The sequence below is a fragment of the Dermacentor andersoni genome, chromosome 9, assembly GCF_023375885.2.
Source record: "Dermacentor andersoni chromosome 9, qqDerAnde1_hic_scaffold, whole genome shotgun sequence".
NCBI lineage: Eukaryota > Metazoa > Arthropoda > Arachnida > Ixodida > Ixodidae > Dermacentor > Dermacentor andersoni.
The window spans coordinates 109,486,388-109,512,133 of NC_092822.1; the positions used below are offsets into that span (position 1 = coordinate 109,486,388).

Below are 25,746 nucleotides of genomic sequence, written 5' to 3' on the forward strand. Positions count from 1 at the left end.
GCCGATCAGAAGCAATTTTCAAAATAAATATACACGCTTGTCTACTCACGCTTCAAACGTGTCATTCTTTTTTTTTTTTGTCGCTTCTGTGTAAGACTTGGTTATCTTGTATACTTTTTTCAGAAATGTATTGTGCCCTAAAATTCAGCCATGAAAATGTTTTCAATAAGCTCTTGATGTCAAGTATGTTCTAGTTCACTTGTTAAAACCACGGCTTAGATTTTTTTCATCGCATTTATGTATTAGAACACCAGGCTGTGTGTTCTGCACTATTCTTGTTATTTTGTTTTTCCACTGCATTTATGTATTACATGGAGTGACCCGCTGAGTGTTGTGCAACATCGTGATGTGGGCGGGGATTGGCGCATTGTCAGGCATTCAGTTGCTTTTGCGCCACCCTTCCCGCCATGCCACTGGATATGTATACTTTAATTGATGATGAATGAAATCACTTCACTTCACTTCAAATACGTATGTCATTATACATTTTTCTTAAGTAGGACCAGTTTAGGTCCAACGGAATAGCATGCGTAAGAAAAAAAAAGGATAAATATTTGCAAACACAATGTGAAACTGCCTTAACAAAAGGTAATTACAGATAAAGCACACAAAAAACTGAATGGCACAGTGTCAACCAGAAAAGGAAAGCAAATATATTTTCATCGAATTTTTGCGAAGTTCAATGATCTGAAGACTTGCGCAATAGTGATCGTGTTATGATGTGTACTTTTGAAGTATAGAACTAAGTGTGCTAGTTGTTTTTTTACCATAGTTGGTCCTGCTGAATGGAACTCTGAAATGGTTGCATGCTTACGTGAGTTCCACTTCTCTGTCTTTTCCATCCTTCAGCGAGGTAAAATTTCTAGTGCGCAATGCACTGAAGAGCCAGTGGTAAGGACAGAAGGAGGGGGAGCGGCTTCAGAGGATGTTGGCTTGAGACCGCTAGGCGCGATACCCTCCAATATCTTTTCCTTTCTTCATGTGTCTACATTATACCTAAGGGAATCTTCACCGACGCTTTAGCGCACGCTTACTAAAGGCCGTATAAACCTGCTAGGTCTCTCTCGTAGTACTTGCTGTTGAACTAGCTGGTGCATGTCGAATAATAAAGAATTTAACGCCAAGAGCACGATCACGGAGATTATGCGCATGCATATATATATATATATATATATATATATATATATATATATATATATATATATATATATATATATATATATATATAACGCGGTAACATTGTTGCCTTCAGGCCAGGTGGCACGTGTGGGTTCATTGACCGCATGTGCTTCCACACGATTGACATATATATATATATATATATATTCTGGCAACATTGATGCCTTGTGATGCCTTGAGGTAGCACGTGTGAGTTACTGATCAATCGCGTTCACCCAAAAAGATCCCGTACTCGTGACGCCTGCGGCACAAAGAATGACCCACCTCCGCCGCCAAGGTATGTGAGTGGTGGCGCTGGCTAACACTACCAGGGTTGGTTCCAGTAGTAACACATAAATACCCCAGAAAGTGGATGGGAAGATGGCGCCGCGGTAGCTCAAGTGGTAGAGCAACAGACGCGTAATGCGAAGAGGTGGGATCGTTCCCCACCTACGGCAAGTTGTTTCTTTATCTACTTTCAATTCCATTAATATATAATTTCCTTATTTTCAATTAGTAGGTACAAGTTATTTCCCCTGTGTTGTCCTTGGTGTCTTTGTTTGCTGGCTTCCGATGATAAATAAAAATCGGGCCCCTTGGTTAACCCCCTTTCTTTTCGTTCACTATATATATATATATATATATATATATATATATATATATATATATATATATATATATATATATATATATTACGATATGATTCCGCGAGAGACGAGCCGCCGCGAGAACGACGAAGTTGGTCGGTGCCCTTGGCACGAGCGAGTGTCAGCCTGGCTGCCTGGCTCCAGTGTATATAGCGTGTAGATAGCATCTCTCGTCTGTGTCTTTCCACACGTAACAATATACATACATACATATATATATATATATATATATATATATATATATATATATATATACAGTGTGTCCCAGCTAACTTTAGCTAGAGTTTAAAAATATGCAAATGCCACGTAGCTGGACCCATAGAGTTTCTCACTATAATACGCAGAGGGAAATTTAGCGCCACCGTCTATGGGAGTTTTCTAAGAGGCGCTGTGCTGTCATGGGAATGACAGCACAATGGTGGCACACAACTGACAGTAGAATGGTGGCTTGAGGTATTGTGGCGAATGGACGTGCTTTTCGGGGCTCCGTGGCGGCGACGAAATCATAAGTTTTTGTGCATGCTTTGAGCTTGCTTCTGTTTTTGATTTGCTGACTTTCTTTTGCCTTTAAATAGTAATTCGGTGGTTTTCTTTTTTTTTCTCTCTTCTTTTTCTCTCTCGTATTGCGCGGGTGTGTTTCATGTACATTTGGTTTTGCAGGATGGTTAGAGCGTCCTTTCGCGCCACGTGCTCCAACACGTGCAGCCGGGTGGGACGTTGAGTGTTTGTAGTCTTTAAATGGTAGCTTGGAGGTGGCAAGGCTAATAACTATTAGTGGCTTTACTGTGCGTGTTTTGGTAGGAAAGTGAGAGCGTGGCCGCGTGGCTGAGCGCATGCGAGAGCGTGTCATACCTTGGGTCTGCACGGCATTGGTAGCTTTTGAAACAGTGGTGAGAGTTGCTTTGCGACATTTTGAGGATTTGGATCCTGTGCGTATCGGTTTTTGCTAAACGGCACGTGCTCTGCATTATTATAGTATTATAGTATCACAATAAGTCAAGAGTTTGGCAATATGCCAAACTCTTGCTTTGCTCAAACAGCACCAGACTCAACTCTTGATTTTGCTTCGAGTTGTTGACAAATTCGACTTCGCCCTACCATCTCCTAGCCGCTTGGTTAGCTCAGATGGTAGAGCGGCTGCCCCAGAAAGGCGGTGGTTCCGGGTTCGAGTCCCGGAGCAGGATGAATTTTTCATCAACTGCGAGGCTTTTCTTTCGAGGAACCTGTATGGGTTTCCTTTGTAGCAATTGCTACGAACGGGTGGATGTCTGATTTTACTTTCATTAGGTATGCGTTTAGATGATAACTTATTTGTTCTTACACAGTGTATTGAAATATCAAAAGTAAAAAGCGGACCGTTATATGTGGCCTTTTTAAACTTTACAGGAGCCTATGACAACGTAGTCCGCAACATATTGTGGGATATTCTGGAAGGGTAAGGTTTAGGTGACGATTGTCTACAGCTTGTGAGAGAGAGTTACCAAGAAAATACCGTTTGCGTTGAATGGGAAGGAATGAGGAGAGAAGAGAAAGTTCATATCAACAAGGGACTGAGGCAGGGGTGCCCTTTATCCCCACTGCTGTTTATGATGTGCATGGTGAGGATGGATAGGGTGCTAGAAGGAAGTAATGTCGGCTTTAATCTTTCATACAAACAGGCGGGTACAGTAGTAGAGCAGCCGCTTCTAGGTTCATTTTACGCGGACGACATTGTGTTGCTAGCTAACAAGCAAATTGATTTGCAACGTCGGGCTAATATCTGTGGACAGGAAGGCAAAAATTTAGGTTTCAAATTTAGTGTTACAAAATCTGGTGTTATGGTATTCAATGAAAACAGTGAACAGACAGTGGCGATACAGGGCCAGGAAATACCTCGGGTAACAGAATATAAGTACCTTAGTATACGGATAAACGAAGGCAACAGATATATGGAAACACAGGAAAAAACGATAACAGTGGAGGGGAAGAGAAATGCAGCCGTAATGAAGCACAGAGCTCTATGGGGATACAATAGGTACGAGGTGCTCCGAGGTATGTGGAAAGGTGTAATGGTTCCAGGACTTACTTTTGGAAATGCGGTTGTTTGCTTTAAATCAGGGGTGCAATCAGGACTCGATGGGAACCAAAGGTCAGTGGGTGAACACAGCTGACCCTCGAGCGCATGGGTGCTATAGCGCACACGAAGTTATCGGCCTTCGGCACGTCTAGACGCCTACATTGTGCGCTTCGCAAATCGTATTCCAGACAGAGCTCGCGCGGCCGCGCCATACGCAGCAGCCGCCGGAGTAGGACGTTCCCTTGCAAACATACGCAGACAAAATATATCAACAAAGATGGAGTCAGCGCGCACACGCAAACATGAATACGCCATACTTGATGAGCGCGGACGCTCGGTGTCAGAACGCTAGCATGGGGAATCGCGGCAGCCGCAGCGAGCGAAGTGACTTTCGTGCTGTATATTGCTTCAACGAAAACTGAGCGGCGAGAACACAGCGCACGCAAAGCTACGAGCCACCGGCCCACCTAGACTGTGCCCCCAAAGCCACGTCCCAGTGCCATGCGCGCGACGAACGACGGCGCGCTTCCTCCCCCCTTTCCTCCTTTGCAAAAGCGAGATTGAGTCGCCATCGTCGGGTCACCGTCGCACGCTTTCACTCGCACACAGATTATGTTATCACCTGGATGATGTTACCACGCGACGAACCCGGTATACGTCCGTATGGCAGACAAAACATGTAGCAACTGCCAGAGGAGGTCAACCCAGCGCACCTCCGCTTACCTTCCCCCTCCGCGACGCTTCACCTCGTTTCTGCTTGCTCCTTCAGTCAACATCGCCTAGAGTTTTCTTTAAGTGGCATGGCATTGCTTTGCCGCGCGCTCAGCGTGCTCCTTCGTACTTTACCCGGCGCACGATTCACTTCCCGTCCAGGTGCCTTCTTCCTTCGCTTCTTTCGCGGCTTTGAACTAACATTCGCCGGTTGCACTAGCTGGCCAGTTAGGCTCGCACATAAAAAAAGAAAAGAAAAAGGTGGTTGATAATGCACGAGAAAGGCACATGCTAGGTGGGCTTTACTCGCGGTTCATTAATGTTAATCGACGAGGCTGAGCGCGCGCATCAGTCCGATCTATGATAAATACAAGTTACGTGCGTTTGGAAGCCTAAGTAAAGGAGTTTCGGCGCCCCGCCGCGAGCCTTCTCTCTTCTCTCGCATGTGGTAGCCGGCATGGCGCTGCTTGAATGTGTTCCTATCCCGTGCTGCGGAACGATCTGGAGATGTTTTAGTTCATACGATGTCGCCGGAAAGTCGCTGTGTAGCCTTTCGGTGCAGCAGTAATTACAATACGAGGAAATTTCCCTTCCCCGATAAAGCATGCGATGGGCATCACCAGCCGCGGCCTGTGCATGTTTGGTGGTCTATTTTCGTTGAATCGGTTTCCACTCGACAAAGATCAGGACGTCCGGTAATTGCCAGCGTGAATTGGAAAACCTTCTCACTATCTGATCGGTTCACACGGGAACTAAAGCATAAAAGTGCTCGTATATGGCAACCCAATGCAATCCCGAAGCATCCAAGCACCAATCGTTACAAAACATTTGCGTCAGCCATGGGCCTGTTCACACGCTTTTCAAGTCTAGGAGACATGAAATCGCTGTCTTCGTTAGTCTCCTGCATGAGGCCGATGGCTTGGCTCAACGTAGCGATGACTACGGTTGGTAAACCAGCATGATACGTTTAAGCTTTGTGCTTCGGCATTGTCCTTTATCTCCGTAAAGCAGTAATATCTAAGGGGATCGTTTCAATTGGAACGGCTGTTTGGGAGGATACAGTTTGGGTAAAGCGGGTGGGTGCGCCGTAGAGAACCGGCGGAACAATACTAATAAAAAAGTCGGTTTTAATCCTCGTGGTGGCTTTTTTTATTTATTTATTTATTTATGAATACTGCGATCTTGTACACAAGATCATAGCAGGTGGGAAACATTGTGCTAAGATACAGAATCAGAAGTTTGAATCACGCTTGCCTAGAGTGGTCAATCCGCCAATTCAGTCACCATCTTTCGCTTAAAATATTATTAGCTAGCGACGCAATAAGACCATGCATAGTGATGCCGTGTGCTTGGGCCATGAGCTATATAGAAGAAACACATCTATGACCGAACATCTACCACGGATTCGGACGCTCCCGCACTCCGCAGTTGGCAGCTCTACCACTTGACAGGTGTAATTAACCCTGTGGGGTGCGTCCAATGAGCAAGGTAGTCGTGCAATGTACTTACAGATAATAAAGATAAGAACAGAACTTATCCGTCGCAGAACGACACCCACGATTTCACTGATGGGCGTGTACGCGTCTTAACTACTCATTGCCGCTTAATTAGAGTTGCAGTGAGAGTGTTGCAGTGATGTCAGAATCCTGAAACGAATACACAACTGATCTCCAAGGCTTACTGTAGGCTTAAACACGCGCTCGCACATCGCGCTGGGGGCTCCGTGCGCCTCAACGCCAGAATAAACTTCGGCCATACCAGCCTAAATCACTTAATTACGCCTCAGAGAAAAGTTTCCCACGTAGGAGACGTCACGTCACATTAGAGAAATTTCGCTATCGTGAAGACACTATCAGAAACTGCCGCAGGAGTGTATACCTGGCATACAACACGGGGCGGTCGCCCAAGCCAGCATGCCGACTGCTCATAGATGGCACCACTGCCTTCGCAATATGGCGGCGCCCACGGAAAAAAAGTTTATAGGCATGTACACTTCAGTGGCAGGATCATCTCATACTTTCGCTAGAGTGTGGAAAGAGTGGTCCATTTTGTCGCTGTCTAATCACCGCATCTCTTCCGACTCGCTGCGCTTCAAGGAACGTTATGGCTGTGAAATACTCGTTGGATGGAGACAGTGCATCGAAATTCCATAGAACACTGAACATTTGGTTAATAATAAGACCGGGCATGTTTGTATAAGTGCATGCAACAAGAGTGTCCCTCTCCATGGTAATGATTGCTTGTGTGCTTACTGCCTGTGCAGGGACGTTTGGCGTCTGCTACGTCATCGTGGTGGTGGTCATCTGCTACCCAGTGCTGTACGTTGAGTCGGTCTTGTCGCAGTTCACCAAAAGTGGAAACCGAGGCATCTTCAACTGCTGCCCACTGTTCCGAGGTCAGTGCATGCATTAGAACAGAATAAAGGTGCGTGTCATCCCATGTTTTGAACATGAGGGTAGACGCGGGTCAAAAAATCGCATTTTGCTCTTAAAAGCCAAGTTTTTTTTACTTATATTCGAAAAGTGTGCTGCAGCAGCATATTTTCTTGTCTAAAAAGTCAAGGGAGTTCCCCAAACTGAAGACCGCAAAGAATTATTCTGATCCAGGCATGGAGGGATACAGGGGCTTCAGTTCTTTATTCACGCTCCACTGATAACGTTCAAAACCCCAAGTTTTGCCCAGATGGGGAGCTTACTTAATGTAACAACAGGGGAGCAATCAACCAAGCGAAAAGGAGTAGGCATCGCTCAGCAAAGGGTCACAACAGCTTTGTTTATTTTTATAGCACTTAATATAAAAAAAAAAAAAGAGCCAGCAGTATTCCTGCCTGAGTCAACACCAGCTCATTCTCCACTTTTCAGCGGTGCTCAGGCGAAGGATGTTGTGCTTCCTAAATAAAACATATTGTCAAGCAAAAGCTGCTGTATCGCTGTATTCAAGGTAAACTACGATATGCGGATGAATCTCCTAACAACAAGGTTTGGATGCTGTCCCCCAATGCAGGATTAGCTTCAAGCACCGCTGTGAAAGCTACCACTTCTCTAAACATACTGTGGTTTAACAAAGTTTACAAAGGCTTTTAGGAAGTACAACACGAGTTAGACGTCTTACGATTCGAGAGTTGATTGCTCTGAGAAATACGAGAAGAATCAAAGAAATATCCGGAAAGCGGAAAGGTGAACATAATCTAGTCATGCCAGGGAAGAAAAAAAAAAGTACCCAGCTGAAGCAGGAAGCTCGCAAGGATATGCTGAGGGTACTTCAAAGTGCAATCTAAGCCGCAGAATTTCAAAGTGTAATACTTCTTCTAGAAAGACTGGTCTGCATTCTATAGAAATTTCATGCAAATTGATTATCTGCAATACTAACTAGGATGTGCAGGAACTTTCAACATTATTTCACTCATCTGTCCACTTGCACTGTTTTACTATTTGTGCACATTCTTGTACTGGAATGATTCGAATACGACTAAATTTTGCATTCACATGCGGAAGAATGTGCAAAATGCTCGTGGCTTTATTGCAGTTTTCGCCAACTTTGATCATTCGCATTTGAGGAAAGCAATCGTCATTCTCTTCAGAAAGTAGAGCTGAGATTAGAACTTTTTCTTTACCTGTTAGGTCAGAAAATTAATTCTCGAACTTATTTGCAATAAGAGAAATAAACGCTATTTTATAGCTATATCCCACGGCTAGTATGAAGCACAAGCACAAGAGAGACTTGCCACTTCCAGGGGCCACAGAAGAATAACCATGGAGAACACACACAGAAATAAACATCATATTCGATGAAAGGAGAATAAGCTCTATATTGTTAATAAATTACGTTCATTTAGCTTTATTGTTACAAAATGTACCTGTGAAGCGCCCCTCTCCTTAACTCTGTCCTTGTTGTGTTTAAGCCGACGAAACGTTCATTAAGTCTATCGTTGTAATATTCAGGCCTAGTCAGGCATGCGTACTCTCTGCAACAGGCGTTAGCGTTGGGATGTCAGATATGTTTATGTCGTCATTACTGCAGTATGTTGGTAGCACTATCGAGCGCTGTACGTTGCGTTCATATGTAATCAGGGATGTCCTATGTACTGTTCTGACGTATCACTCGCATATGACTAGCACATTCAGAAAGCTGCCTGTTGTGCTCGCACAACGTGAAAGCATTAAGACTGAGCCTTCTTGGTTGTCCACAGGTCCACACATTTAACACGCAGGCGCCTTCATATTGGCCACAACGCTGGCCACAAGCAGACAAAGTACTCGATATCCCGCCATGAGAACGAACGACCTTTTTGGTTTTGATTCATGTGCGCACTTAATATGTATAGTGTGGTTGTATACATAGACATCGTAGATTGTCTTGCAGAAGGCAACTATAATGCTTCGAGTTCGTGTAGTATGTGCGGCAACATGGAGGCGCATATTCAGTAGAGCGCTCGCTGCTCTACTGCACATGCGAGGCTCCGAGGTCCTGACTCCGCTGTCGGCAATCTACCAGGGCTGAGCTACTCGATGGCCTACTTCGCGGTGATGGTCAACCTGCCCCAGTACAGCACCGTGTCGCACGCTATCATCTACCTGTTTCACTCGCTGGAGGGCGTCGTGCCCTGGTCCAGCTGCGAGCTGGCCTCGTGGGCTGCGGACAACACCAGCTGCTACGCGCCCTCGGCCGAATACGTAAGCCGCGTTATCGTGAAATGGTTCGCTTGCACGCTGTGGTCTCCCGTGTGCTCGTTTGTGCCACGAGAGAGGTAGCGACGTTGTAAACCGCTGAACCACGGCTACACACTATGTTAGTGAACTTTGCGAACAACACTTTTGGAGCTCATAGACACGGAAATATGACCCACAGACCGCTTTCTGGGAGGGGCTTTCTCAAGATCGATCAGCTTACAAGGGTGTGTGCCTTTCATTATCAAGCCTTCTTCTCGGCTGCCTCTACTGTCCCTGCTAATGTAGCGATTATATAACATAGTAATAATATTGTAATTATTATGGTAATATAGAAATATTTATTATAGTAATAATAATCGTAATAATTATTTTCAGTGTAAGGAAGCTGTTCCTGAGAGAGCAAACATGATCATGCAAGGCTGTTGCCCCTCACACATACTGAAAAGAAAAAAGACATATCGTTATCTGAAACAGAAGTCGATTTCGGGGGTGGTCTATATGCCCGTAATAATCGTGGTCACCAATGTCACCATACTAGTCGAGACCCACTTGCAAGGCAAATTCCAGAGAGTTCTAGTCGATGACGTGCTGCATCAAACGGACCTCTAGTTCACACTCACATTTTCCCAGACTCTTTTAAGTGTGTTAAAATAGCGAAATTTTTGCGAATCGCATCGATTGCAAATAGTTGAGAACATCGACTTTAGAATATCGCATCGAATACCGAGTATTATCTCATTTCTTAATACAGCGAAATAGGACGTTTTTGTTTCGCAGTCAGCCTTGTAAAAAAGACCTATTTACATTATTTGATACCTGTATATAATGCCACTCGCAATTGAACTCAAATTCATAGACTGCCTAGAGGATGCACATTCTTATTTAATGTCTTGAAGAAGCTGTGCAAAACTTAGCTGTTCCGTCCGTTCGCTTATGAATTCGTGCTTTTCAGCAGCATCCGCGGCTGTCCATGCAGCAGCGGAATATTTCGGAAAGAAAAGGCCTCGATTGAGTCGGATTTTTCTCCAACAGTACTCTGCAAAGTGGTGTTATTCTCCTTAGATTCGAACAAAAAACGATTACCCGTCATGTTTTTAGTGAATACTAGAATCTGATGCTAATCAATTAACGAAGACGATTCGATTCGTATTCGAAATGTCGAATGCAGTGTAAAATAATTTACACTATAAATAAAGTGAACGATGGTGTAAATGTGCCTATAAATCACATCTTTAGGGTGTGATTTATATAACTGATGCCCTAAGGGCGCGACTTATGGACACGTTTACACCCTTTTTAACTTTTAAGGGTGTAAATGATCTTACAGTGTACTCACACAGCCGTGCACTTGCGACCTGATGCAGCCACAGCCTAGTGCGACGAACAGAAAGCGTTACGTTCTGGCTTTGTGCTGGTTTCGGCAGTGACGCAATCGTACACCGCTCGCAGATTCCGTGCGAGACGGTGGCCACCGTCCTGGCGCGGCGCTTCTCCGGCAGCGGCGTCCGGGATGGCTACCCGCTGCTCTACCGCGGCCGCGTCACCATCGTGCCCATCGACGACTTCAACAACGCCTCCGCAAACTGCGTGCCGGGCACCGAGTCCGCGGTCACTGGATTCTACGAGTGAGCGTTACGGTAGCGAAAAAAAAAAGAAATTGTGGGGTTTTCCGTGCCAAAACCACGATCTGATTATGAGGCACGCCGTAGTGGGTGGACTCCGGAAATTTGGACCTCCAGGGGTTCTTTAACGTGCACCTAAATCTAAGTACACGGCCGTTTTTCGAATTCGCAATTCGGTGATTAGTTGAAGGTGTGGAACGCTCCGAAGGCCTAATTGTTCACTGCATCATTAATTTACTACTACGCTCTAGTATGGTACGTAATATTGGTAGACGTAATGATGAGCAGACGGTGTTGCTCGTGGGAACATTTATCAGAGCGTCCGCTGTTACTAAAACTGATTAAGAAGGCTGCAATAAACTGCTCAGAAAGTATATCGATGAAGCGAAGCCCCGCTGTGGCTTTCATGGAAACCCAGCATATAGTCACAGAACAAAAATTTGGAGCGCGTTTAACATGGAAGAAGAAAATGATAAGGAGGCAGCATACCGCAACGCGATCGAAGCCAATCTGGAGGCCTAACACATCATGATCGCGCGTCGAAGTTCGCGGTTTGTTTTAGTGTTCCCTCTCTGCAGGCACATCTATATATACGGCAGGGCCGCTGAACAAGCGCGCACTGAATAAGGACTACTGGCATAGCTACTGAGAATCAAACGTCTCAGCAAATCTCGATTCTTCCTCCGTGATCTCGACGCAAAAGTCACGTGTTGGGCCACCACTGTGGCTTCACGGAATGTTCGCTTGCCAAGGCTTGCTGCGTGACGTAATGCTCCCTCCTATATTTTCATTCCTCCATAACGCTTACGCTTCGCCTTGGAGAGTGGAACGCGATAGCATTAAAAGATCCCCAACTGCTTCTCACGCTTCCCGGCAACTTCAGCTTACGTAACCGTAATGTTTATCGGGAAACGCTGGTGGCGAACGCTATGCACGAAGGTGAGCTTTCTGGTAAAAATCTGGGCTCTTGCGTCGGCCGCGGTTGCGCGGAGGCGAGCACCATCTGGAGATGTTGCACGGAACCAGGCGCGCTGCTCTATGAATAGTAGAAACGCTGAAAAAAAAAGGTTTGTCTTTGAGTTTCCGTGTAACAGAATGATGTTTTCTCGTATATTCAAATTACAGTCCAACGCTATCATGTCGGTGGGTTGTGTGTATGTCGTACTTTACGATTTTTCTGACGCAATTGACTTTGAGGAATTCAACTAGTTCAATAACGTCTCTGAGCTGTACGGAGGGCCAGCGTGGTTGGGTACGTATGGTTCGGAATGATGTTTCGCGAAATGGCGGTCGACGCTCGACGCGGGACACCGACGCCGTGTTTCCTGCGACACGGAGCCCTTAACACTATCTCATTAAAAGCTTTTGTTGTGTCACTCCACCATCATTGGAGGATGTATCGAAAGGATGGCAAGCAGACGCTCAGCAGACGACGCGGCGCGGATGAACGCACATTGAGGGAATTAAGCCTTGCTATTGGCTAAGGAGCCCTGCAGCCTACCCAGCGCTACAAGGAACTACTGTGATAGGAGTTAGTTATATGATAAGTATAGAAGTGATTCAGAAACGCGCAGTTTTTGGCTTCGAGAATGACACAGCCAAGTCGACGCCACCCTCACGCGCGCTCACTCAACTCTTGTCTGCCATGAGCTGAACCAACCTGCCATTAGCTTCGCGCCCACCAAACCTCCTTGGTGCCCACACATATTAGCGTTGCTGCTGAGAAGCTGTGTGCATGCCACAACGTGGTACATACACTGGTCTTAAGCGGAAAGGACAGTAAACGTAAAGCCCACTAATGGTTTCGTTGCGCACTCACAAACGCGGAGTGGTATTCCATAGCTCTTATCTCAAGCGCCACTGACGTGCGACACCTGTAACGCCGATTCGCCGATTCCGGATCATTGGTCACGTTGCTATCTTTGTACGGCCGCGAGCCTAGTGGATATGGTGGGTGTCTGCTGAGGTCGAGGTTGCAGGTTCGATGCCGGTTGTGGCGTTCGCTTTTCGATGGGTGTAAAATTCAAAATTGCTCGTGCATTTAGATTTAAATGCACGGTAAGGGAACCCACGTGAATAGAATAAGTTGGAGTCGCCCACTACGGCATGCCTTATAGTAACATTGTGACTTTTGCGCGCAAAACCAGGTATCCATAGTTGATGCAGCGGTGGTGCTCGACGGGTCTTAGGGTCCTTAAAGACGATGCGGCCACCACTGAGCACCCCATGCTTCCTTCGGTACTCAAAGAAAGGATGTTCCGTACAACGGTGCGACAGTGACACCGTTACGGCTGGCGCTTCGCTCCACCAGTGTTGGAAGCTGTAGAGAGAGAAGTCAAGAGCTTAGTGCGACAGCAAGGAGGTTGTGCTAGAGCTCATGCCGGTGCCATCTTAGTCAGCTGTTCTTTGAGTAAACCGCATTCGATGGACGTCAGTCTCTGTCTTCAACATTGTTTTTGGTGCCATGAAACCCGGGAAGGACTGGTGTTTTGCACCAACGATGGATCAACCGCGATGCAGCAGAGGCGTACTTGGAGCCGCTGTTACGAATCTAATCTCGTCCGCCACCGAAGCGCTGCAAGCTGAGCGTCTTTCGCCGTACGAACTCCAGGTTATTTTGAATGACCTTCAGGACAAGGACTCGGCGCTTGCAATGTTCAACGAGAAGATTGCCGGCCTCATAAATGACAGCGGCGAGTATAAGGCGGAAGCCACAGTATGTCTGTGGCTTCGCAACACGCAGCATCATCAGCCGGGTCCGCTTCCTGTTGAATCTTGCTGCAACACCCGGAGCCAGAGCAACCCAGAGCAGTGTGAGTGATCTCGCCACCCGAGGAGTTTTCACACAAGGAAGTAACCGAGCACCGATACAACTAGTTGCCGCACCGAAACTACAGCTGCCCATTTCCTCCGGTGAGCTTCAAGAGCGGCAGGGCTTCTGGGAACATTTTGAGGCTCCAATCCTTAACAACCGCGAGCTATGCGACATAGATAATTTTTGTTTTATATTTAAGGTCACACTTAAGCGGAACAGTGAAGCGTGCAATGGAAAGCTTGCGCCTGGTGGAAGCGCACTACGCGGCGACAATAGAAATGCTCCTAGAAAGGCTTGGTCGTCATACCACCTTGGTTGACGACTACATAGAAAGTTTGCTTGTCATCGCGCGCGCCGATCTCAGATATCAGATATCGTAACTGCGGGAACTCTACGAAGAGGAGCACTTGCGCACAAGCTGTCTCGACAGCCTTGTGGTTCCAGCGTCAGAGCGTGCGGTCATACTTGATCATGTCCTCATGTGCTTGCTCCCCGAATGCCGGCAAAGTAATGAAGCGCATGAATCTTACGTTACTACAAAGTCACCTGGACCAAACAGGCACTTTCTCAACCCAAATGCTAGGCTTTAGAGCGTTCCTCTACTAAAACGTACCAGACATCACGTACTGAAAGGCCCCAGCACCGCCCGACTCCAAGTCACTATAGCCGTTGACCTTGAGAAAACGTTTGACAGGTTAGCGCACGACGTTATTCTGAAGGAGTTGGCAAACGCTAGATGTGTAAGCGGAATATATAATTACCGCAGACTCTCCCGCGACGGCAGTCAAACAAAAGCAGGGGAGTTAGCAGACGGCGTTCACGGCGCTTCTGTAATACAGGCGGTCTGACCTTTTGTTTTGTGCTCCCGGTGCTACTGCTATGCTTGCTGTTTACCTGAGCTGACCACCACGGAAAGTGGGACTCCTGCAGGCGAACAGGCGAGCGTCCCGCGATAGCGGGGTCCTCCGTTGAGGGATTGAAATGAGCCGCGAAAGAAAAGCAACAGGGCGTCTGATGCCCACCAGGGAAAAATCGTCGATGCCTCTATAGGCGTGGCGGAGATATGAAATAACTCGCCCAGATGCTCGGCATAAACGTAAAAACTTAAAAAAACACTCAGTGCCTTTCCATTCTGTGAAGAAGGATTATAAGAAAAGCTGTGTATGTATGCCCTTAGTGGCGAACTGCACCTCCGCCGCGGGTCGGGCCGGTATTGCACTATCTTCGGGATCGGTCCACGTATGGAGAGTGCTTAAGAGGAAGCTTTAGCTCGCGCCCAACTCAGACGCGGCCTATTAAAATACATGCAAAACACAGAAATGCTTTTCTAAGGCAACTATTGGATCGAGTTTAATCTAATGTGTTGCATTTTTGAGAGCAACTTAAGTTCTAATGACTGTTGGCAGCGGAATTTGGCTTAGGTCCGTAATTTTGTTAAAAGATATTTCAAAAATTCGCAAGTTAGAGAAATATAGAAGCACGAAGTTTACAAATTAATAGCTCTGCATCAAGAACAGATATCGCCGTTCTGTAAAGGGCATCCATTAGATCACTGAAAGCGGACATATTGGATATGTCAATTTATATTTTACGTGAATTTGTTCCGTTGTGTACAAGGGTTCTGCAAAAACTATTTTCATATTACTGAATTATTTAGATTAATGTGTAACATATCAATTTTGTCCGATTTAGATGTACTATCAGATGCAATTCACAGAATTGGGATATAATTTTTCATTGCTGTGTTACAGAGTTGTGAACTTGATAGGTTAGTTTTCTGAAAATGTGCGATTTTTGAAAAAAAATGACGACGTAAATGAAAAATTCGACACCAGCAGGCACTAGATCTTAAGCTTTCCTTTTTAGTGCAACAGACTTCGTCAAATTTGGTCCAGTGGTTGCCGAGAAACATTATTTCTGATTTTACCTGTATTTAGGTAGAAGCACCCGAGCTAAAGCTTTCTCTTAACGCCTGCTTCACCTCCGCCGCGTGTCGGCCCGGCATTGCACAATCTCAGGGATCGGCCCACGTATGGGGAATTTTTCGCTTACCACAGCGGCACTGCTGTGTAACGAGGCCGTTACAGCTTCCTTGTAAAACGGCATAAACGTAAAAAAGCCGATACATTGTTATGCTTGACTCGACGCTCTTGCGGGCATTCAGTGCAGCCTCACTCTTGTGTGCAGCAAAGTGATCTTGGGCCTGGGCAGCGGCGTGAGTGACCTGTGGGGACTGCGCATGGACACCGTGTTCATATCGGCCGCGCTCTTCATCGTGCTCTTCCTGCTTCTCTCCGACGGAGTTCCCAAGATGCAATACGTGAGTGAAAAATCGGCTGCATGATGGGTGGGGCCTGTCACGATCGGGCTCGCATGTGCACTTTGTGCATAGGTTGTGACATGGCCCATGTTAAGGAGCGGCCCTTTTGACTGCGTTGCGTCGTCTAAAGCGAATCCCACCTTTTATCATCAGTTGCGATGGAGGACTCCTAAAAAACGAGTGCATGACAATGCTTCGCATTTCATTGACAGCCTTTATATGCACTAGATTAGTGATTGTGAGGCAAATAAGCTCCACGTTTCTGCTCCTTGGCTGTAGGATGTACAATATGGAGAGTCCGTGTAAAGATAACGTGATTAATTCGAGGCCCATACAAGGATCTACAGGCAAACATAAGAAGCAGTCAATCTCAGTTGACTCGATTATAGCCCACTTGATTGCTCGCTAACGTACACTTGACCTCTATGTTCACATACAACACTACATATACCACTTATGCTTAAGGCAACTGACCAGCACTTGCATGAATTTCTAGGAAGTTCGAGTGCGTGCACTCGTTGTCGTCCCTACACACACCGACGTTATCACGTTTTGCACGAGAACGCACATAGGGAGGACTACGAAGAAAAACTAGGGACTAGAAGGTCATACCGGTATATGCTTGGAAATGAAGGAGCACACGCATGGGCGAAACCAGCACACGGACACAGAGATGAATGCACCATTCCGCTATTCATTCACGAGGTTGAAAGCATATTACGAAAGCTCAGAGCGAGCACACAATTTTCGGCACGGTGTGATGAAGAGGCCAAAAGATCCCTTTTGTAGACCCTGCACTGAAATCGTGTAGATATGTGAAGCGCAGAAATCTTGTTTCACCTCTTTCGCTTTCGGCTTGGTGCGGACTACACTAAGCACGTTCTTCTTAAAATTCCCTACACGCATTGCGAGTGGTGCGCATGGAATGTAGCGGACGAAGAGACAGACCGGACAGCCTTATAGGCTTAGCAAAGGCAACAGCTGCGGTTCAAGCTTAGGGCTCTAGTAATCAACCATTGTCACTTTGGACGACAGCCGGTGTGAATATTTCTTCCCGCGCATCAAACAGTTCTCTTCGATCGAAAAAAAAAAAAAAAACGTTTGATACTATAAAGTGTTGAAAATGGTGCCACTACTCTTTCAGTTTTATACATGACAGGGAAACAAGACATCGCGGCTTTGTCGCAATGTCTTTGTTGTAATTTAGTTGTGCGCTGTGTTTGCAAATAGTCACTAAACAAGACCAGCATTTTTTGCGAGCACTATCGAAAGCTTTGTTTGAACCGGTGCCCACAGCGCGTGGAATCCGCATAGTTATTTTACCGAACATACAATTTTTACCGAATAAAAGCAGTGTATTTTCCTTTGAGACATCCGCAGTAACCAGTAGATTACTTATACTGGCAGAATGAGCTACACTAAACAAAGTTTTCGCTGCCACTGGTCCAATGATTACTGTTAGTTGTATACATTGTGCCCTTTGCGAAAGCAGTAACGCAATAAAAATGACCTAAAATTCTTGTCGTGGTGCATCGTTAAAATAAATACATGCAGCAGAAAGAATCTTGAGAGTTCTAACGATTAAAAGGCGCCTTGTTCCAACCTTCAATACCGTCTTGGAAAGGGCTCAGATTCTATGTGGTACTTGAAGCATGAAGTGTTCAGTGTAGTTGGGACTATGCTTAAGCTCGAAAAAGAAAAGCATATATCACTTGTCTCTTGTGCTTAATAAAAGTTTATATCGCTTTAGCAGTTATCAATGAAAAATTAGTAGATTATTTTATCGTTTCTTTTAAACACGCCAGAACTCAGTAGCTTCCGAAGCTTTATCACTGAATCCATAACAAATGGCAACATCGCTTGGCGATTTAGCGGTAAATTCGAGAGAAATGCGTTAACATTACGTTGCCCTTCTGTGATGTCCCGGATGCACGATTTGCACCGCGTTCACCACGCTTCAAAGTGTTTTTCAGTACCTCACTCGCAACAAACGTCCTGGCTCTTCAAAAAGCGAAGGCAAGTGACGGTGGTCCGGAACAGACCACCGTCAGTTGCGCCATATACGAGCTCATCGGGCTCCTCGGTTTCCTTTCCGTCTAGTTCATTACGTAGCTAGGGTTTCAAATCCGGCAGCTCTTATATATATATGAACGGGAAGAAAGAAAAAATGAGGGGCCTGATATTTTCAATAGTCACAGCATAAGAAGGTAACAAATAATGATACCATCGGCATCATAGGGGAAGTTATCTGGAGCTCTTAATGGAATTGAAGAAATTATAAACAAATGGAAATAAAAGTGGATTAGAAAAGAACTGGCCACAGGTTGATTACGAACCCACGTCTTCGCATTACGCTTGCGATGCTCTTACCAATTTCGTTACCGCGGCGCCGTCTTCCCATACACTTTTGGGGTGCACTAATCCTGGGAATGTTAGCCAGCGCCACCGTGAACGGCCTTGGCGGAGGATCTCCAACGTCCTGTCTGCCGCTGGCGTCACGTCTACGCAAACTCTTTAGGGGAAGGTAACTGGTCAATAAGCACACATATGCTACCTGAAGGCGTCAAAGCTATCGGATTCGATAGCCTCGCCATGTAATGAACTAGAGGAAAGGAAGCCGAGGAGCCCGATTTTAGAGCGCAGAACTTAGGCGCCCGTTCCTACGGCGATCGTCGGCGTAGCCAAGCGAAAGAGCACAGCGAAAGGTGTGAAAGTGAACGTTGAGTGCAGCAGGGGGATGAAGGACGCGAGGAGGAAGGCGGAGAGGAGGGTGCACCGCAACCAGGAGGCGGAAGGCGGTGGAGGGTGAGGCGAAAAGGGTGAGGTGGAAAGTGGAGTGCCGGCACGATCACGCATGCGGCGAGAGCGAATGCAAAGTGCTGGCGTGGGCTTCGTACCCACTAAGCATACGCTACTTCGCCTGCGACTCAGCCGCCACTAGAGAATCCGCTCTGCCCGAGCCACGCGTTTCCGTGCTCACGCTTTCTTTCTGAACAATGGGTGACGCAACCGGTGGAAATGCTTGGTCTGCCTCTGCCGCTAAACGAGCTGCCCGAGAAGAGGCTAAGCTGCGCCACCCAGAGAACATTGTTCTTCAGGAAGTTCAGTGTTTGACGGAAGCCCGTCTGGTCGGGATGAAACATGGTTAAAAGGTAAAAAATCCGGGGCACTTCGCCGACCAAATAAAGACTTAAAAGGAAACAAGACGTTTCGGCTCCCACACCGGAGCCTTGTTCACAGGTAAAATAAACGAAAGTGCTCGAGCAGCTCGCTTAAATAGTCTAGAACACGTGACGCAGGCAGCGCGCATACACTGACGGCAGATTGCCATCGCTCCTGTTCAGAGTGTGTGGCGTAGTCTGGATCATGAGGGACTCAAGATAAAGGCGTCGAGATAGCCCTTTTTCCCTGGCAAGGACACGTGCCTTCCCCCAGTCGATTGCGTGGCCGCTTGAAGTGGCATGCTCAGCCAAGGCACTGGATTTCACATTTTCTTTTTTGACGTCATAATTGTGCTGTTTAAGACGCCTTTCAAAGTCACCAGTTTCGCCAATGTACACGTAGTCGCAATCCGCGCATGGGACAACGTACACAACACCTGGGAATTTATCTTTTGGTAATTTGTCCTTAACATTGACGAGTGATTGCCGTAGTTTCTGGTTAGGAATGTGTGCCACTTGAACATTGTATGAACGCAGAATACGGCTTAGAGCTTCACTCGTGGACGGGATATAGGGTATTCCGGCGCGCTTTTGACTAGAGGCAGCATGGGGTAACTGCGGACGTGCCATTTGTCGTTCGACAGCATTCAAGAAAGAGCACGGGTAACCACAGGCTGATAGTTCCCGCCGTACCACGCTTACGTCGGCTGCGTAGTCTTCTTGCCTCGTGCAGATTTTCTCCGCGCGTCGTAGGAGCGTCGAAACCACTGCCCTTTTGTGAGAAGCAGGTTGCAAGGAGGCGCAGTGCAAGTAGCGTCCTGTGTGAGTTGGCTTTCTGTAAACTGCGAACGACAAAGTAGGCCCCTTTCTTTCAATCAGCATATCAAGGAACGGAAGCTTGCCGTCGACTTCCTCTTCTACCGTGAACTGGATCGCTGCTTCCATGCTGTTCAGGTGTGAAGTGAACGACTGAACTGCTTCTTTATGAATGATGCAGAAACAGTCGTCCACATAGCGAAAGAATGCCTTCGGAGCAGGGCTGAACGAAGCGAGTGCTCGACTTTCAAGTGCTTCCATTGTCAAGTTAGCGGCGGTTACCGATATGGAAGCTCCCATAGCCGTTCCGTGGACCTGTTTGTAGAAACACTCTTGGAACGTAAAGTACGTATTTGACAAACAGAACTGTAACAGCCGAGCCAGGTCCGGTGCATCAATGGGCGATCTCTCGGGTAGAGTGGCATCAGACTCCAGAGCGGTACTGCATACATCCACGGCCAGTTCCGTTGGCACACTAGTAAAAAGCGATTTCACGTCAAAAGAGACCAGGATGTCGTTTTTGTCCAGTACGACGTCACGGACTTTGTCCATCAAGTCGTAGGAATTGCGTATGTGAGTGGCACGTTGTCCGACGAGGGGCGAAATGACACGATGTAAAAATCCTGATAGCTTGTGCAGGGGTGAACGCGTGAAATCTACAATTGGACGCATGGGAACGCCTGGCTTGTGAACCTTGGGGAGGCCATAAAGAGCAGGGGCCGAACCATTATGACAAAGTAATGTAAGATACAGTGACTTGCGTTCAGGGGGGACCACACGAAAGACATCGGCCAAAAGCTTCTGGTAGTCTCTTTGCACCTTGGGTGTTGGATCCCGGTCAAGTTGAACATACGTATTCGTGTCTTCTAACAGCGTCAACATCTTCTGGGAGTAGTCGACTTTGTCCAACAGAACAGTCGCGTTCCCTTTGTCTGCGGGAAGGATCACGACCTTGCAGTTGCCGCGAAGCCTCTTCACCGCATGACGCTCTTCTGAAGACAGGGCCGAAGAAGGGGGGCCCCGCAGTCTGGAGAGAACAGACACAACACGAGTGCGGGCCTCATCACGGTGCGCGGGATCAACTTGTCTAACGGCGTTCTCCACGGCACATACAAACTTCTTTTTATCCCTTGCAGCTCCGGCATTGAAGTTGAGGCCAAGGCTGAGGACCGAAAGCTCAGTTTTGTCTGGTTTGTACGAGGACATGTTGAGAACCGTACACTTTCCTGCTTTGCGCTGAACGTCGCTTCGCTGGGCTTGAAGTCTGTGAATCTTGTTGTCGTGCGACAGATCATCTTTCCGTGCTCGAAGGCTTGCTTGAAAATTGGCATGTAGCTGCACGCTTGCGAAATCGTTAGGCAAGCGAAACTCTAGCTGACGGCGAGCAAAGAAAGCTTGGTTCTCCAGAGTCCTTACTTTTTCCCGGCAGTCTTGGATCCGTGCTTGTAAAAGTTGCCGCTCAGCTTTGGCAATGACGCTGAGACCAAAGCGTGTCGATACAGGTCTTCCCAGACGTAGTGAACGAGGGATCAAACCCAGAGTCTTGCATTGAGAGTTAAACTTGAGGTGGCCGCGGAAAGCTGCCATTCGCGTCGACAGTGATACAAACTGGCGAATCTGCTGAACGATGGGTTGGCCATACGCCTGACGAAGGTTAATGAAGTTCAGTGTTTGACGGAAGCCCGTCTGGTCGGGATGAAACATGGTTAAAAGGTAAAAAACCCGGGGCACTTCACCGACCAAATAAAGACTTAAAAGAAAACAAGACGTTTCGGCTCCCACACGGGAGCCTTGTTCACAGGTAAAATAAACGAAAGTGCTCGAGCAGCTCGCTTAAATAGTCTAGAACACGTGACGCAGGCAGCGCGCATACACTGACGGCAGATTGCCATCGCTCCTGTTCAGTGTGTGGCGTAGTCTGGATCATGAGGGACTCAAGATAAAGGCGTCGAGATAGCCCTTTTTCCCTGGCAAGGACACGTGCCTTCCCCCAGTCGACTGCGTGGCCGCTTGAAGTGGCATGCTCAGCCAAGGCACTGGATTTCACATTTTCTTTTTTGACGTCATAATTGTGATGTTTAAGACGCCTTTCAAAGTCACCAGTTTCGCCAATGTACACGTAGTCGCAATCCGCGCATGGGACAACGTACACAACACCAGGGAATTTCTCTTTTGGTAATTTGTCCTTAACATTGACGAGTGATTGCCGTAGTTTCTGGTTAGGAATGTGTGCCACTTGTGCCATTACCAAAAGAGAAATTCCCAGGTGTTGTGTACGTTGTCCCATGCGCGGATTGCGACTGCGTGTACATTGGCGAAACTGGTGACTTTGAAAGGCGTCTTAAACAGCACAATTATGACGTCAAAAAAGAAAATGTGGAATCCAGTGCCTTGGCTGAGCATGCCACTTCAAGCGGCCACGCAATCGACTGGGGGAAGGCACGTGTCCTTGCCAGGGAAAAAGGACTATCTCGACGCCTTTATCTTGAGCCCCTCATGATCCAGACAACGCCACACACTCTGAACAGGAGCGATGGCAACCTGCCGTCAGTGTATGCGCGCTGCCTGCGTCACGTGTTCTAGACTATTTAAGCGAGCTGCTCGAGCACTTTCGTTTATTTTACCTGTGAACAAGGCTCCGGTGTGGGAGCCGAAACGTCTTGTTTTCTTTTAAGTCTTTATTTGGTCGGCGAAGTGCCCCGGGTTTTTTACCTTTTAACCATTGTTCTTCAGAATGAAATTCTTTCCCATAATATAGCAGCCAAACGGCTGCGCTCGAAATTTGCATTAGGGACTATCGTAATCGGCAAAATGTTGTGTTAAGCTTATCATAAAAAGCCCATAAACAAGGACACAAACAATATATATATATATATATATATATATATACGTGACTGGCTTCGCATACTTCACAGACATGTGCTCTTTCCCCCTTTGACACTCCTATTGCTAACACATTAAAAATATTATTTGAATTACCGATGAACCAGTAGCTGCGCGAACAATGGGCGTCACTTCCACTTGAGTGTTTGTTGCGCTGTAATAGTTCGAGTTGAACGCAGACGGCGCTTAGAATCAGAACCAGATAAAGTAATAAACCGCCATGTTTTCAACGTATGGGCTTCTACTGAAGCTTCGCAACCGCCTTCCTGAGTATAGTGCTTTGCACTACCATCCTCCAGCCACTGGGTAACTATTTGAATGTACACATACTTCTTCGAATAGTATTCTAGTAATCTACACTGTTATTATAGTGATGAGCAAGCTGACTTAAAATAAAACTTTTTTGGTCCTAACCACGAAGGGAGGAAAGGGGAGCCAGGGAACAAGAATGACTTTAAGCTTTCTGAAAATTTAACGCTTTCAGGAAAGTTTAAACTGGGAATAAAGAGAAAAAAAGGATCCTGGACGGCAATGCAGCCTCTAGTTGCCGTCGATGAAAGAAAACGGGTTCCTGAGCGAGTAGTTGGGGGGGGGGGGGAGAATGGGGTGTACGAACTATAAAATTTACTCAGAGGCCCGTAGCGTCTTAAACAGCAGCGCCTAATAACGCTAGCTGTGACGACGGAAGAATTCGAGAACATACCGATTACCACTGATAGCACTAGGTGGTACCACCGGTACCACATGGTGCTGCACTGCTTCGGTGGCAGCGCCGACCACACGCTGACACTGTTGGTACCGATACCACAGGGAGCATTGGTACCAGATGAATTATCTCCGGGATCGGCCCTCAAAAGAGGCTGCAAACATACCCTATATGAAAAAGTGGGAGCAACTTGCCAGGAAATATATTTTCCTAAATGATTTCCGCTCTCCTAGCAAATTATTTTTCTACAACAACACAAAGGCCACTCTTGTAGTGAAATGAGGCTTGACAAGGCAGGTAAAGGCAAGAACGAAAAACACGTGGCAATACCTCTTTGAAGTCTTGTGCCAGCTGGCCGTGACGTCTTAGGTTTTGATGGCCGTCTGCTCAGCCTTATTTAATTTTTATTTGGTAAAGAGGGACTACAATACTTCCTAAAAGCGCAAAAGAGTCAACGTAAACAGCTTTGAGAAGATTTTTTGGTGAGTCAAAATGGTCGAAACACGGAAAAAAGAATGCTTTGCACTCATTGACGTCACACTGGTGTACTGCCGTTCGAATTTGGCGGAAAATTAAAAAAAAAAAGTTCCCTTGATTTTAATTTACTGTTCTACGGAGCACCTAACCTACAGCACAATTTATGAAACTAGAGATCTCAAATAATAGTTAATGTCTCAACTGCTATAATGTTTATGTTTGTGTCCCTTTGAACGATTGGAGCTCTGCCTTGCAACTGGTGCTTCCTTGGCGCAGTCCCTGTATGCCCTGGCAGTTAGCCAATACACGCTGCTGGCTGCGCTGTTGGGCGCCACTGTGGTACGTGACGGCGCTTTCGTCGGCCTCTCCCAGCTGCCCGTCTGGAAGTTTGGCGCCCTCGCACGCCTCTCGGTGAGCACTACGGTTTTCACTATTCTTCCAAGTAATAACGTGCACATGCAAGTTGTCGGAAAACGCTGCTAAATATACTGCTAAATGTGTACGAGAGGGTTGGCCCTGGCTCATAATGTAAAAAAAAAGAAAATATGCAGATTGAACTCGCATCTCGAAACCGTCTAAAGAGAAGCGTTAAAGAAGTGGGTGATGAAATGCTATTCAACTGAACGTGATGCGTACAAGCATTTTTTTTTTGGTCCTATGCTTACACAACTTATTATCTTATGCAATGTTTATGCTTATGCGCTGCTGAAGCCACAAGTTTGATCTCGTGCAATGTTTCCGTTTATGAAATACATCGTTCACAATTTACGCTGAAATGCGAACGCCAAATAAGGCCTACAGCGTGAGGCGTCGAGGCAGCGGTGTCACAAGGAAGGCGGCATGTGTGGCGCTTCTCTAGGGAAGAGAGGTGACGAAATTTTTTTCGGCGCAGATAAGTACGGCACACGTCTAAACACATTCAAGAATTGTACGCCCCTCGGGTTATCGTGGCACATACCCACTCTCAAGGTTTGACCAACAGTAAGCATAGCTCAAGCCACGAGAAGGTAAGCGCTTGAGACAGCTGGCCTTTCGCAAGCTCGTAAGTGAATAACAAGAGAATGCAGTATTGGAAAATGAGAGATTATGTCGCCTCCTCAATGTATTCCATGTGCGACCCACAGATGGTGACTGTACGGGCGGTCAACTGCTTAGCGGGGAGCCGCGCGCTGCTGCTTGTAGCACAGTGTCAACGCGGATTTGGCGTATCCTCACGATTGGTATATTCCAGTCAGGTGAGCAATGCAGACCGCGACAATCGGCTACTTGTCGAACACCGCAGTAAAGCCAGGGCTCAGTCCGGTCTACAAGCGGTTACTTCATCTAGGAGACCAGCGTCCTGGCATGCTCTTGTACGTTTCTTCAGACCTCCTGCCCGCGCCACCGCGGCCGACTCTACCACTAGTGACACCTAGAGGACGTCGCCGAGGGTGGGCAGCCGAGAGAGCGGTTCAGTCGAGGCGTCCAAAAGGGAGCACCCTGTCAGCTTCGAGGCCCTCTTAAATACAAAGACCCGCTGTAGAAGGCCGAACATTTCCCCCCATGAGTCGCAGGTATCGTAACTGCTCGCGCCTATGTGCCTGCCGACTTCGATGCGGAAGCAGTGAGTGCTACTTAAGAACACCGTTGTAAATGAGTCGCATGTGGCCCAGCTGCAGAGCCCGGCACTCTTACGCGAGCTTCCATTGATCACGATTTCATCGC

At 46.9% G+C, this 25,746-nt stretch overlaps 2 protein-coding genes across 2 annotated transcripts in view; both read left to right on the forward strand.

The window, feature by feature from the left end:
- Positions 1-6,338: 6,338 nt before the first annotated feature.
- Positions 6,339-20,120, forward strand: LOC129383945 (sodium- and chloride-dependent betaine transporter-like). The gene is made up of 5 exons (XM_072284594.1): positions 6,339-6,967; positions 9,067-9,245; positions 10,692-10,867; positions 15,867-15,999; positions 20,040-20,120. The coding sequence occupies exons 1-5, from the start codon at positions 6,799-6,801 to the stop codon at positions 20,118-20,120; spliced, it is 738 nt and encodes a 245-aa protein (XP_072140695.1). The 5' UTR covers positions 6,339-6,798.
- Positions 20,121-24,264: 4,144 nt separating this feature from the next.
- Positions 24,265-25,746, forward strand: part of LOC126527933 (uncharacterized) — a 120,088-nt gene continuing 118,606 nt past the window's right edge. The window contains exon 1 of the mRNA XM_072284278.1: positions 24,265-24,453. The gene's annotated coding sequence lies outside the window, so the exon portion shown is untranslated. The remainder of the gene's footprint in view (positions 24,454-25,746) is intronic.

Bases quoted from the DNA above. Each gene is read 5' to 3' on its own strand.
- LOC129383945 (XM_072284594.1), top strand. From the start codon at position 6,799: ATGGTAATGATTGCTTGTGTGCTTACTGCCTGTGCAGGGACGTTTGGC. The intron at 9,246-10,691 runs GTAAGCCGCGTT...CACCGCTCGCAG, and splicing joins ACGCGCCCTCGGCCGAATAC to ATTCCGTGCGAGACGGTGGC. The intron at 16,000-20,039 runs GTGAGTGAAAAA...TCTTTCAATCAG, and splicing joins GAGTTCCCAAGATGCAATAC to CATATCAAGGAACGGAAGCT.